The sequence below is a fragment of the Lynx rufus genome, unplaced genomic scaffold (assembly GCF_022079265.1).
Source record: "Lynx rufus isolate CCGP_SWC_20201006 ecotype Redwood Valley unplaced genomic scaffold, mLynRuf1.p SCAF_8, whole genome shotgun sequence".
In the NCBI taxonomy this organism is placed as follows: domain Eukaryota; kingdom Metazoa; phylum Chordata; class Mammalia; order Carnivora; family Felidae; genus Lynx; species Lynx rufus.
Genome location: NW_025814896.1, coordinates 29,950,687 through 29,963,956, shown reverse-complemented (window position 1 = coordinate 29,963,956; position 13,270 = coordinate 29,950,687). Strand labels below are relative to the sequence as shown.

The following is a 13,270-nucleotide window of genomic DNA, read 5'->3' as shown; positions in this document are numbered from 1 at the left end:
GCCAGGAGCAGACAGGTCCCCAGTACCCCATGCCTGAGCCCAGTCAGACGTCACTCACTACCAAGGAGACAACTAGAGAAGGCTGGGTCTGGCCCTGGCACTTCCTGGGGAGATAAGCCAGCTGAGCCTCACAGGCAAGTGGGGAGCAAAGGAATGCTGTTCTGTCCTCACCCACACACAATGATGCAGTTTCAGGGAGGAAACATTTAAACTCAGGCCCTGGGCCATGCTGCCAGGACTGAGGAACAGTGACTGGAAGTGACATTCTCCAGAGCTGCCTGTGAGCACAGAAATACGCCCGGGAGGGACTCCCAGCATTATGTTCTCCCCTCCCCCACTGCACACAACAGGCTTTTCTGAATATCCTCAGGGTGGGCACCTCCTCCTTATCCGAGAAACCTGCAGGGAAGGAAAGGGAGCCACCCCAGGCCCCTTAAAGTCCCATCCAGAAAATGGCTTCACTGGGTCACAGCGAGGACCTGGGGCAGCTGAGACAAGCTTCCCGAAAAGCTTGGAGGCCCCAGGCTGAACCATGTCATGTCATCCCACTGGGATCAAGATTCCACCCTGTTCCCCTGCCATACAAATGAACTTGGCGTTATAATCATAAACTAACACTCTGGCTGCTCTAATGCCATAGTGAAATACTGCAACAGCACTCAACATTCTGCATTGCCTGCCCCCAACCCAGCAAACACCATGGAGGCCAGCTGGGTGGTGGCATCCCACAATGGGTGGGTGGGCGGTGTGGATCTGGCCAAGGAAAGATCAGCTTGTGATCAGAGACGTCAAGAACGAAAGGAAAGATGCGCTACTCCAGCACCCTCAGCTGCCGCCCTTGTCCCACCATCACCCCCAACCTGAGAGGTTTCCTGCTCCTGCCAAAAGGGACTCAGGAGACAGACAACTGCCCAGGGCAGGTTTCAAAATGGATGTATCGTTTATTTTGGAGACAAGTGTCTTCCAGTACTCTTACTTGTTGCATTTTTTACACATCTAGGGCTATTTGTGTGGTTCTTCCCGAAACCTCCATCCTGATGTGGCCAGGATAACATCCAAGGTCCTTTTAGGATCCTAAGCCAGGGGCTGCAGGAGGGACCACTGAATCCCCGAGGGCAAGAAAATGGTGTCCCTGCCCAAAGTTTCTCCAAGCAGAGCCAGCTGCTCCTCCAAGCAGGGCTGGTGAGGTGGTCTCAACACCCCTAGCAAGTGGGAACCCTGAAGAAGTACTTGGAGGGGTGCCTGATGGGGGAGGTTTCGGGCTAGCTTTCCCCAGATACCCCGCCAGGGTGACTGTCACCGGCTACCGGAGGACTCAGGCTGCCAAAGTATTTCTGCAGCTCAAGCAGGGCCCGGAAGCGATGGGAGATGGTGTTCTTCTCAGCTTTGGGCATCTCTGCGTACCTAAGGGGCAACAGCAGCAGTTTAGAGGAGCCCGGATTCAGGGGGTGTGCATCCCTCACCTGCCTCGGAGCCCCAAGCTCAAAGAGTCACCAGGAAAGGGTGGCGGGGCCACCAGCTCCTGACAGCCAGGGTTAATTTTTTAAAAAACTGGAGAGAGTTTTAAATTCCCCTGTAGCTGGAAACCCATATTAATGAGTGCGGAAAGATGTTAGATTTGCTCTACTGTCCAAAAGTCATTAAGGGAAGCCAGGGACTGGGGGATAAGCTGCATATTTGATCAGCTTTGTCATCTGTTGACAGGAAGCAGTGGGGCCTGACAGAGCAAATACGACAGTCTCCTCTCATGTACTGCGGGGGTGGCACGGGACAGCCAGCCAGTGGCCACTCCTCCACATCAGGACTCTAGTGAGGTGAGAATCCCACACCCCGCTTGGGTACTTTAGAGCTGTGCTGTCCGCTATGTGGCCACTAGCCACAAGCGGCCATTTGAATTGAAATCTACCACAATGGAATAAAAATAATTTCAGTAACTCAGCCACCCTAACCACGTGTTGGATTGAACAGAGCGACATAGAGCATTTCTGTCCCTTGCATTCTTGGGACGGTGGGGCTTCATGTTGTCCTCAGCCCTGTTTGGCTATTGTGAGGCCCAGGCCACAATCCCTAAGGGCCCCTCTAGCCTGGAACACTTGACTCCAATAATGGCCAACATGTCCAGTGTAAATAAAGGGGGTGGGTTTCCGTGACACACTGAGAACGCTTGGCACCGTGGGGGTTTCATGCGGTGCCCACCAGAGGCTATAAATATTAACGCTTTTCCAAACCAGATAGGGAAGTCGAATCATCCCACAGAACTGTCAGGGCGGAAAGGGGAAAGCACTGCAGTCCGGCAGCTGCTCCATGGCGAGCTGGAGCCCGGGCGCCCAGGACTCCCAGCTCTGCCCGGCTGCCCCTACGCTGGAGACTGGCCCACTCGGATTCCTTGAGTCCACCCCAGCGGAGCTGCCTTCAGCTGGAACGGCAGCCCGTGGCCTGGCCCCGCCCGAGCCTGCGTGCCTGCACTGAGGCGGGGCGCTGACCCAACCCAGACTGTGGCTATCCTGACCCCACATCCCTGGGAGAAAATGGAGCTCCTTACGTCTGCTCGTATCCATCAGGCTGAAAACAAGGATCCCAGCCGAAGTCCCGGCAGCCTCGGGGCACCACAATCCGGCCCTGCCAGACGAAAGGGAGGGACAGGTATGTCACTGGCCATAGAGGAGATGCACTAGGAGAAGGGTAGTAGCCAGTGTGAGTTCAGTTTGGTTAAGCCCCATTTACTCAAAAGATATGGTTTCAAGGGGTCCATGGTACCTGCAAATGTTTGCTGAATACACAAATAATATGCAGTGGGGCAGCTCTCCCTTCTCTCTCTCTCTCTCTCTCTCTCTCTCTCACACACACACACACACACACACACACACACAGACACACGGAAGAATGACAAACTTGAGCCCACAGATACACTGATACCCCTGGGGCCACCTGCCCTCCCTAGCTTTCACAAACTGTGACCTCAATAAAGAAGAAAGTCAGCTTGGAAAAACTGACAGAAAACATTTTCTCTTAATAGAAGTTATAAGGTGCCAAACTATGCAAAGAAGCCCTCTGCCTGCTACTCAATTTTTTTAAACAAATGTTTTATTTTTAGTGATAGAGAGAGAGAGAGAGAGAGAGAGAGCACGAGCAGGGGAGAGGTAGAGAGAGGGAGAGAGAGAATCCCAAGCAGGCTCTGCACTGTCCCTTGACGTGGGGCTCGATCTCACAATAGTGAAATCATGACCTAAGCTGAAATCAGGAATTGGATGCTTGACCAACTGAGCCACCCAGGCACTCATTTTTATTATGCTAAGTGAAATAAATTGCTGCATTTCTCAAAATACAAAGCAGGCCCTAATAATTAAATGAAGAAACAGAAATCACTTAGCACAGTGTCCACAAATGAGTTCAGTAAATACTGGCTGTAATAGGCAAATTCCAACAGAATAATGTTAACAAAGAACAATTTAACTCAGCATCATGAGCTGTCATGTTGCCATAGAAGTTAAAAAATAATAAGGGGCTCCTGGGTGGCTCAGTCAGTTAAGCTCTTGATTTCGGATTCTTGATTTCGGCTCAGATCACAATCTCACGGTTTGTGAGCTCGAGCCCCGCACTGGGCTCTACACTGAAAGCGTGAAGCCTGTTGGAGATTCTCTCCCTCTCTTTCTGCCCCTTCCCTGCTCGTGCTCTGTCTCTCTCAAAATAAATTTAAAAACTTAAAAATAATAACAATAATAATAATCTTAAAAATACAAGGGAAGGGGTGCCTGCGTGACTCAGTCAGTGAAGCATCCATCTAGGTTTCTGCTGGAGTTGTGATTTCACAGTTCAGGAGTTTGAGCCTTGCGTAAGGCTCTGTGCTTACAGCTTCAGATCCTCCCTCTCCCTCTCCCTCTCCTCCTCCTCTACTTGCTCTCTCGGTCTTTCTCTCTCTCTCAAAGTAAATAAACTTAAAAAAAAAATAAATACAAGGGAAGCGGTAGAGGATGAGGATGAGCCAGTAGCCATAACTGCCAAACTGTTCAGACCAAAGGCAAATTCTGCTACCGCCAGTGGGGAGCTATGTGACCAAGGCCCACAGCTGACCACTCTGAACCTCACCCACACCACGAACGGTGGGGCAGGTAGTGTTCTCAGCACTGGGGTAATAGCAGGCCCAGCCTTACCCTCATAGAATGGGTCTCTTACGCAAAACAGGCTTTCCACCAGTCAACAGATTAACGATTACCAAATGCAAAGTGCCTTTGAGGGAACAGACAGGAAGCTGGGCTCAAGAACAACAGCATGGAGTAACCTAGATGAGGAACTCCATGAGGAGACACTTTAGCCACATACAGTGCTGGGCAAGAACACTCCAGGTGGTAGACACAGCCGGTGTCAGGACCCAAGATGGGGAAGGGCTTGGCACGGGCGTTGCAGAAAAGACAACGTGATTGGGTTTAGAAAGCTCAAGTGAGACCAAAACCAGAAGAAACAAAGCCACCTGAGCGAAAGCAGAGGCTGGCCAGCAACAAAGTGCGTGAAGCAGCCAGAGCTGCGGAGACAACAGGAAATAGGGAACGGGGACCCCAGGGAGCAAGCCCCATCAGCAGGGCCTGCAGTCATTCATACTTCTGATTTTCTAGAGAACATTTCTGTAAAAGTAGAAGACAACTACGACTAATTTTTCCCAGCAATTATGATCCAGCAATCCTGGCTCTGTTCAGCCAAAAGAACTGAACACAAGATCTCAAGAGGTATCTGCACACCCATGTTCATAGCAGCATTATTCACAATAGCCGAATGTGGACGCAATTGAAACGCCCATCGATGGATAAATGGACAAAAGAAATGTGAATATACATACAATGGATATTATTCAGCCTCAACAAAAAGGAGGAATTCTGTCACATGCTACAACACAAATGATCCATGACGGACATTATACTAAGAAATGAGCCAGCCACAAAAAAGACAAATACTGTATGTAGGATTCCACTTATAGGAGGGGCCTGAAGTTGCCAAACTCTTAGAAACAAAAGTGGAATACCAGTTGCCAGGGTTTAGTGGGGAGGGGAAAAGGGGAGTTTTTGCTCAATGGGTATAGTTTCAATTTTGCAGGATGAAAAAGTTCTAGAGATCTGTTGTACAACAGGGCACACATTCTCTCTCTCCCTCTGCCCCTTCTCCCCTGCACACACTCTCTCTAAAATTAAAAAAAAAAAAAAAAAATGTAACCAGCAGGGCATGATGAGATGTCTGTGGGCAACCCCCAGAGGAGCCTCTGGGGTATGGCTCTGCGGGCCACAGGAGACCCTGGATTTTATCATGAGAAGGTACTGGCAGAGGAGTGATGTGCCAGAATGCATCCTCCCGACACAAGGATGGAACAGCCGCACTGTCAGGGGAGCAGGCCAGCCCAGAAGGTGGTCTGGATCCTGTGAGAAGCACAGGGGTGTGTTTCTGAACCCAAGGGTGTGCTAGGCAGGCATGGGTGTGTTCGAGGGCAGCCAAGGAAGGAATGAGCTAGGGGAAGAAGATTGCACAGGAACATGAAAAGTTGGAAAGGCTGCGAGATGCTCAAGGGAATATATAGCCTCAGCAGTTAGATAAAAAGACTTGAGCTGGAAGCAACTGGGGTTGTCCATGTAGCTCTGGGAGTTGTCACCTTCAGTTCCGTATCTGCTTCCTAGAAGGGCACACAGTGCAGAGCTCTAGGTATACCAGGCCTCAACAGCCATGAGCCACTGTGTATCCCAGAAACCTCAGAGGTCAAATAGATTTGGGGATTGACAGCACTTCTGGTTGTCATGCCCAGGGGCATGCCTGGGCAAAGCTCTGGGAACTAACTGGCCAGGAGGGCCCTTCCCACCACCCTCCTGCATTAGACCCTGGGCCATCGGCTCAAGCCACAGCACCCTCTGGCGGCATATGGGGGAACTATTATTCGTACGCACCGAGGTCCGGCCCCTGAACAGGCGCACTGGCTCGCTGGGGTCCCCGGTGCTGAGTGCAAATGTGCAGAGCGCATAGGCTGACTTGTCCTCAAACCCAGCCAGGAGCTGGTGGAGACCTGGGGGGGGGGGGGGGGGATACAGTGATGGCTGTGCAGCTCAGCTCCCAGCCTTACTCCCCATCCCTGAGTCCCTGGATGGGGGAGCCACCAAATTTGGAGAGCTTATACATGTCGTCAGATAGGTTCCGTGCTTATAACCCTGGAAATTGGGTGACGGGCACATGGAGCTCATTATTCTATTCTACTACTGTATATGTTTGAAATGCTCCATAATATAAAGTGTTTTTAAAGCACCTAAGGAGGGGACATTTTGGCCCACAACGTGACAGGGTATGCAAGGGGCGGCCAGTCCCCCAGCCCCCAGCCCAGGCCCTCGCTAAGGCAAGGACAGGCCAGCAGTCAATAGGGCCAGCCCTCTCAGCCAGAATAAACTGCAGCGCCTTTGTCTCCAAAACTCACAGCACCCCCACTCCCACTCCCACTCCCATCTTCTCAGAGCTCCCTGGAGCTGGGTGTGTGTAGGGAGAGTGGCAGCTGCTCTTACAGATAGTGAAACAGATGAACACAGGCTCCATGGTGGGGGCTAGAACCTGAGATTCCTGATTACTAGTTGGGATTCCTCCACTGGACCACCTCCAGATTCTCAATTCCCAATAGATAAAAGAAGAGATAATAAAGGAGATTAATACCTTCAGGCTTTAACTTCTCCAGAAACCACTTTCTGCAAGAGAAACGAAGGTGAATCAGACAACAGGAGCAGCTGGAGCTTCCTACCATCTTCTCTGGGCTGCACTCCCCAGGGAGTAGAGCCCTGGGACGGCCATATGACAGGACAGAAAATGCCGTCATTCAAAATGAAGAGAAGTAATAGGAAAAAGGATGGAGGCATACAGGCAACGCACAGATCAATAAACCTATGAAGACCTCAACCTCACTGGTAATTAGAAAAACGCAAACTAAAACCAAATGTGGCTAACACTTCACATCCCCCACACTGCAAAACACTGAAGCCCTAATAAGCGCTGGTGAGGGTATGGTGCAATATACGTAAGGTGCAGCTGCCCTGGCAGACATACTGGCGATCCAAAAGCTCAACATATACAGATCCAAAACCCAGCAAAAGCACTTCTGTGCGTATGTCCTCCAACCCCGGCCAAGGGTATTCAAATCGGGGTATTTGTATCCTAGAGATACACAAGGACCATCTGAGGGTGTCCGGGGCGCTGGATAGTTTTAAGGAAATCCATTTTCAGATCTCAACTTCCTTATTTCCTTTTTCCTGAAATCGATCTGCCACGAATGTACCTCTCCAGCAGGTGGGTTCCTCTTGCCCATCTCCACTTACACAATCACATTCTCACACTTTACAAAAGAAAGAAAGGCATGCCTCTCCCCCATCCCTAATCCCTTCTCGGGACAATGTGAAATATTGGTGCTGACACCAAGACAGTGAATGACCCACAGTATTAGGTAACCAATCATTTCAAAGTTCAGGTGGTTTTGTGGCCAGGCGCCTGCAAGGGGAGCACTCACATGTAGGGGCCAGGGAGGCCCCCAAGGGCGTTGAAGCACAGACAGGTGTCCTCCACCAGTACGGGCCCCTGCACCTGCAGCACATGGAAATGGAGCCCTGAGACCTGTGATCAGGAGTGGGCCCTGTCCCTAGCCTGAATTCCTAGGCCACCCTGGCTGGGGCCAGACACACAGCTAGTTGTGATCTGTAGCAGCAGGAAACAGCTACAGGAAACAGCCCTTGGGTAATCTCTTATCTTCACTTTAGAGATAGGAACACCAAAAACTTGGCAGGTTGTAAAGCTTATTCCAGGCACAGCAACAGGAGAGCTGAAAGCTGAGATTCACACTCAGGCTCTTCATAAAGTGCTCTTTCTCAATTCCACAGAGATGTGTGAGTGCAGTGGTAGATAGATGTGTATGGGGACAATGTAGGGACTGGAATGTATGTATCTGAAAATCAGAGAGAGAAGTGTGTGTGTGTGTGTGTGTGTGTGTGTGGTGGTCTGGGAGATACTATGCAGTCAATGTTGAGAAGAAAGAAACATTAATTGGCCCCACTCTAGCTGGCCTGGGCAGGTCCTTGAAGTTTTGACCAACTGTGCCCACCCTATTATTCTCTGCCTGAGCCCAGCAGGCACAGCCCCCAGGAGCCCCCAGGACAAGAGGAACAAGTATGGGACACGCGAGGAACAAGCACCTGGCGAGCTGCCTCCTGACACTTCTGTATGGAAATCTCATCAGGCTCTCCCTGGTACTCTGGCACTTATTGGAGAAACAGACACACAGAGAGTCAGGTCACAGGGAGACAGAGAAATGGAACGAGTTTTCAAAAATAAAACAAAACAGAGACATACGGTCAATTTTCTGTGCCACCAAAGTGCACGGAAACTTATCTCCCAGAATCTGAATGACCTGTTCCAAAATGAAAGAACATTTATCACCATTTGTTAACAATTTCCCCATACTACACAAGCTGTCGTCCACTTTTCTCTTCAGGTAATTCTCGGGCCAGTCCCCTCAGGCTTACCAAATTAGGCCCATGAGCCTCACTCCAGACTTCAGGGCCCCACTCCAGCAGGTCAGCTTCCCCATCTGCTCAGCCTCCTACCCCTCCTACTTCAGGTCTCTCTGTTCATGTTAACCAGCTACCCGGAATACCTTCTCCCCTTCTCACCACTCCCTGCAACTCTACCTAGCCTCCTATTCCAGTTCTCGATCAGGGGTTACCCAGAATTCAAGAAGCCTGTAAACCTGGATGGGAAAAAATACCTTTTTATTTTCACTACTCCCTAGCTGAAATTTAGCATCTTTTCCAATTGTGAATATAGAAAACCAAAACAGCATCAGCAGTTCCTGTGACCTTTAAATCTATTAAAATCACACATGTGGGGTTGAGCATCCGTTTCAGCTCAGGTCATGATCCCAGGGTTGTGGGATTGAGCCCTGCATCAGGCTCCATAGTAAGTGCGAAGCCTGCTTAGGATTCTCTCCCTCTGCCCTCTCTTCTGCTCACTCTCTCTCTAAAAATAAAAAATAAAATCACACATGTTGTCATATTCCATTATAGCTATAGCAGAATCTCACAATATTTACAATACTCTTTTAAAATTAGGGTAACAGGGGCGCCTGGGTGGCTCGATTGGTTAAGCCTCCAACTTCAGTGCAGGTCATGATCTCACGATTAAGTGAGTTTGAGCCCCGAGTTGGGCTCTGTGCTGACAGCTTAGAGCCTGGAGCCTGCTTTGGATTCTGTGTCTCCTTCTCTCTACCCTCCCACCCCCCCGTTCGTGCTCTGTCACTCTCTATCTCAAAAATAAATAAACATTAAAAAAATAATAAATGAATAAAATAAAAGTATGGTAATTACACACTGCTAGATTGAATCCTTTAATGCGTTAATAAAGTATATGTTAACTAGATCACAAACATTTATATTTTGAACTTTCTTTCCTTTTTTTTTTTTTTTTTAAGTTTATTTATTTGTTTTGAGAGAGAGAGCGCACAAGCTGGGGAGCGGCAGAGAGAGGGAGAGACAGAATCCCAAGCAGGTTCCATGCCATCAGCACACAGCCTGATGCAGGGCTCGAACTCGAACTGTGAGATCATGACCTGAGCCAAGCTCAAAAGTTAGACACTTAACCAACTGCGCCACCCAGGCGCCCCTACAAATATTTATATTTTGAGAACTGTTCGACAGAATTTCCTTTGTGATGGTGCTCTGTTCAGCATGTCACTACTTGTCTGTTTGACTGGTCTGGCCTCAAGATCCCAAACTTTTCGTTAGCACAGGGCTCTGGCTCCTGAGTAGGACACCCTGTACTGGTACAGAAGTGCTATCATTCTCTATACTGCAGACAAATGAAGGGGCCCCTAACGACTGCATCCCACTGGTCTGCCTCAGACATATCTAGCGGATGTCACCGATTTTGCACCATGACTCACCTCCTTGGCCATGGCTGACTGAGCAGGGGCAAACCCTTGACCAAAGCAAAGCTAATCAGAGCTAATGTATGGCAGAAGCCTCACTGCCCCCTCCAGCAGGAGGGAAGGAAGCAGAAAAACACCAGCAGGAAAGGGATGAGCATCCAGAGAGAACTACAAGGACTAGATAGGCCCTTGAGAGGCTCAAGTCTTGTGAGACATCACATTGTAACATTGTATTACTAGGAAAAGTCACCTGGTGGTTTATATAAACTTCTGGTGTCCCTATTACTTGCTGCCAAAGGCTATCCGTCCACCCGCAGAATCCTCACAGCTAGCCACAAATTCCCAGAGGCAGGAACTCTGGATCCATTGCCTCTCTCACTCTTCCACCCAACTGGTTTGTGAAACAGACCTCTCAAATCATCCCCATTTCACAGAGAAGGAGACAGGCTTGGAGAGGCTGAGGACCACATTTCTGAACCGTGGTGGGGCGTGGGCGGCTCAATTTGGATGCCTGCCCCACGCGTTGTCTGGCACTCCTGGGTCCGCAGGGCGGCCTGGATCAGCTCGAGGGGTGTCAAGAGGCACGGTTTGGGGTCTAGCTTAATAGGTGACCACTGGGACAGGTACTATGGACCCGGCATTCCTTTGGCTCCCGCAACCCCGAGCTCACAAGCCCGGATCTGTCAACGCCTTCATTCTATCAAGGCCGACCACCGGCCGCCCCACTCCGCACACAAGGCTGTTTCACTCCACGAGGCCCAGCCCGTTCCACACGCCCGGGTCCGCCTCTCCGTGCCCCCTCCACCTGGAGACCGCTTCTCTCCGCCCTATCCTCAGCGGGCCCTGCCACACGCTACCCCCCAGCCGCCTACTGGTCGGCCTCCCGCGCCCTCCCGGCACCTCCTCCAGCTTCTTGGCGTTCCCGGTGACAAACACGATCTTCTTCCCGGCTAAGGGGGCCGCCATGCCGAACCGCACGCATGACCCACAGGAAGCCCCTTTGCCTCGGGTGGCAGGCACTTCCGGCTGGCGCGCGGAAGCGGGCGGCACGGCTTCCGGCTTAGCGTCCCAGACAAGGCAGCTTTAGCCTCCCGGGAAGCGCGTCCTCTGTGAGCTGCAGCCTAGCTGCCTTTGGGGCGAGAAGTCCGCGCTGGGGGCCCGGCTTCCTTGCTCAGGTTCCGGGAGCAGAGCACCTCTTATCTGGTTGAGCAGCCTGGGGCGCCGGGCGCCAGAAGGGGGGAAAATGGCGCGGCCCGTCTGCGCCGCAATTGCGAGGTCTTCCAGAGACTGGCGGTCGAGACCAGGCCCTCCCGCCAAGGGGCGCTCTTTTCGAGGACCAGGAGAGACCACTGCAACCACCGCCCCCTACCCTGCTTTCTTCCCACTCTGGGAAGGGGAGAGGGAAGGGGCCACCGAGGGAGGCTAAGAACCTTCACGGTAATGAGCTACAGTCTTGTGCTCTGGGCAGTTCGCGTTCTCCGAGGGCGCCTCCAAATCTGCCTCTGAGAGCTGTTTCCTTCTGGGCAAGGGCTGCAAACCTGGGTCTTTATCCTGACCTCATCTTCAGCCCCACTCCCGTCTCTCCTTTCCCGTCAAGTCTGACCATGGGTTAAAAACAAAAACAAAAACAAAACTTGTTTTCAATTAAGGTATAATTAACATGTAATACTGTATCAGTTTCAGGTGTACAACTAATGGCTTGATCTTTGTATACACTTGAAAGCGTTCACCTCCGTAAGTCTGGTTAACATCGATCACCTTATGTATTTTTTCCTGTGATGAGAACTTTTTAGATTGACTCTCACTAACTTTAAAATATGCAGGACGTAGTCAACGTGCTACCATGCTGTACATCTCCAGGATTATTTATGTTACAACTGGAAGTTTGTACCTGTCAACCCCCTTCACCCATTCTCCAGTCACCCAACTACCAGTCTGTTCTCGTTAACTATGAGTTTGTTTGTTTGTTTGTTTGTTTTAAATATTTATTTTTGAGAGAGCGTCAGCGGGGGAAGGGCAGAGAAAGAGAGGGAGACGGAGGATCCCAAGTGGGCTTTGCACTGACAGCAGCGAGTCGGATGTGGGGCTTGAACTTACCCTGAGATCATGACCTGAGCTGAAGTTGAGGGTCAACTGACTGAGCCACCCAGGCGCCCCTGTTTTCATTTTTTTAGATCCCGCTACTTGCCTTTGAATTTAAATTTGGCATAGCCTAAAACAAACCTGGTCTTTTCACCTGTCTCCCAGGCTTGAGACCTCCGTGTTTTGACTCCCTCATTCCCTCATCCCTACAGCCTCTCAGATCCATCACGCCTTCTCCATGCCCACTGCCTCAGCCAGTTCTTTGCATCCCGAAAACAGTGAAGGGGTACAGGATGAGATGCCCCAAAATGTGCCACTGTGGCACAAAGATTATTCCGAGTTAAAAGTAATGAAAACGCAATCGATGCAGGAAACGCTATCTCCCCGCCCCCCCACCAACTGCCTAAATTTACATTGGAAAGGAGAGCCTGCAACAGGAAGAGAAGTATTAATTAACAGAGACTCCCCTCCCTTTATGAAGGAATTTATCTGCATAATAGAGCAACCTTGTTTTTTCCAAATATCTCTTTTCACCTTGCTAATGAGTTTTCTTCCCTTTGTATCCTCAGTCCCCTACCCCTTCTCCTCCTAGTGAGCCTCACATTGCCCCTTTGTCTTATTGGAGGCAGCAATTTCATTGTCTTGGAATGTCTTGTCTATGTGGATTCCCTGTACACATGCCTTTTAAATGTGATTTTTCTCGGGGCGCCTGGGTGGCTCAGCCAGTTGAACGTCCGACTTCGTCCCAGGTCACAATCTTGCGGTTTGTGAGTTTAAGCCCCGCATCAGGCTCTGTGCTTGGAGCCTGCTTCTGATTCTGTGTCTCCCTGTCTGTCTGCTCCTCCCCTGTTCACTCTCTGTCTCTGTCTCTCTTTATCTCTCAAAAACACTAAAAAAAACTTTTTTAATGTGGTTTTCTCCTCTTAATCTCTCATGTCAGTTTGATTCTAAATCCTTCTAGGAGGACTGTAGGACAGAGGAAGTTCTTTCTCCCTGACAGTACAAAGAGTAGGGAGTGCCCCCAGCAGACCCACCTGTACCACAGGCCTTGACCCACTGCTAACATCCCCAGTGAACAAATCACCTGTCTCCTTCCTCCAGGGACTCAGCAAGGGCAGATTCAGGGTGGTTCTTTCCTGGTGAGGAAACTCCTGACAGAGCATCAGAAGTCAGAGGTCTGTCAGTGCCTGGATGAGTTATTTTGCTTAATGTTCTTGTCCTCTGATAATCCCTTTTTTTTTTTTTTTTAGACCCTCAAATTTGTCA

The 13,270-nt window shown here is 50.3% G+C and overlaps 1 protein-coding gene across 3 annotated transcripts; it reads right to left on the bottom strand.

The window, feature by feature from the left end:
* Positions 1–921: 921 nt before the first annotated feature.
* ITPA (inosine triphosphatase) lies at positions 922–11,132 on the bottom strand. Of its 3 annotated transcripts, XM_047067633.1 has the most exons (8): positions 10,823–11,131; positions 8,350–8,407; positions 8,193–8,257; positions 7,514–7,587; positions 6,670–6,701; positions 5,922–6,037; positions 2,543–2,619; positions 922–1,404 (listed from the first exon to the last, which is right to left on the bottom strand). In XM_047067633.1, exons 1-8 carry the CDS (start codon positions 10,886–10,888, stop codon positions 1,263–1,265), a joined length of 630 nt encoding a protein of 209 aa, XP_046923589.1. In that variant the 5' UTR covers positions 10,889–11,131; the 3' UTR covers positions 922–1,262. The 3 variants fall into 3 exon arrangements, with proteins under 3 accessions (XP_046923589.1, XP_046923590.1, XP_046923591.1); XM_047067634.1 differs by lacking the exon at positions 8,350–8,407 and having other exon boundaries at positions 10,823–11,132; XM_047067635.1 differs by lacking the exons at positions 8,193–8,257; positions 10,823–11,131 and having other exon boundaries at positions 8,350–8,460.
* Between the last annotated feature and the right edge of the window lie 2,138 nt (positions 11,133–13,270).

Excerpts from the sequence above, each read along its gene's own strand:
- ITPA (XM_047067633.1), bottom strand. The coding sequence starts at position 10,888 with ATGGCGGCCCCCTTAGCCGGGAAGAAGATCGTGTTTGTCACCGGGAAC. Across the intron at positions 6,702-7,513 it reads GGCCTCCCTGGCCCCTACAT|AAAGTGGTTTCTGGAGAAGT; the intron begins GTGAGTGCTCCC and ends TTTCTCTTGCAG. Across the intron at positions 2,620-5,921 it reads TGTTCAGGGGCCGGACCTCG|GGCCGGATTGTGGTGCCCCG; the intron begins GTGCGTACGAAT and ends TTCGTCTGGCAG.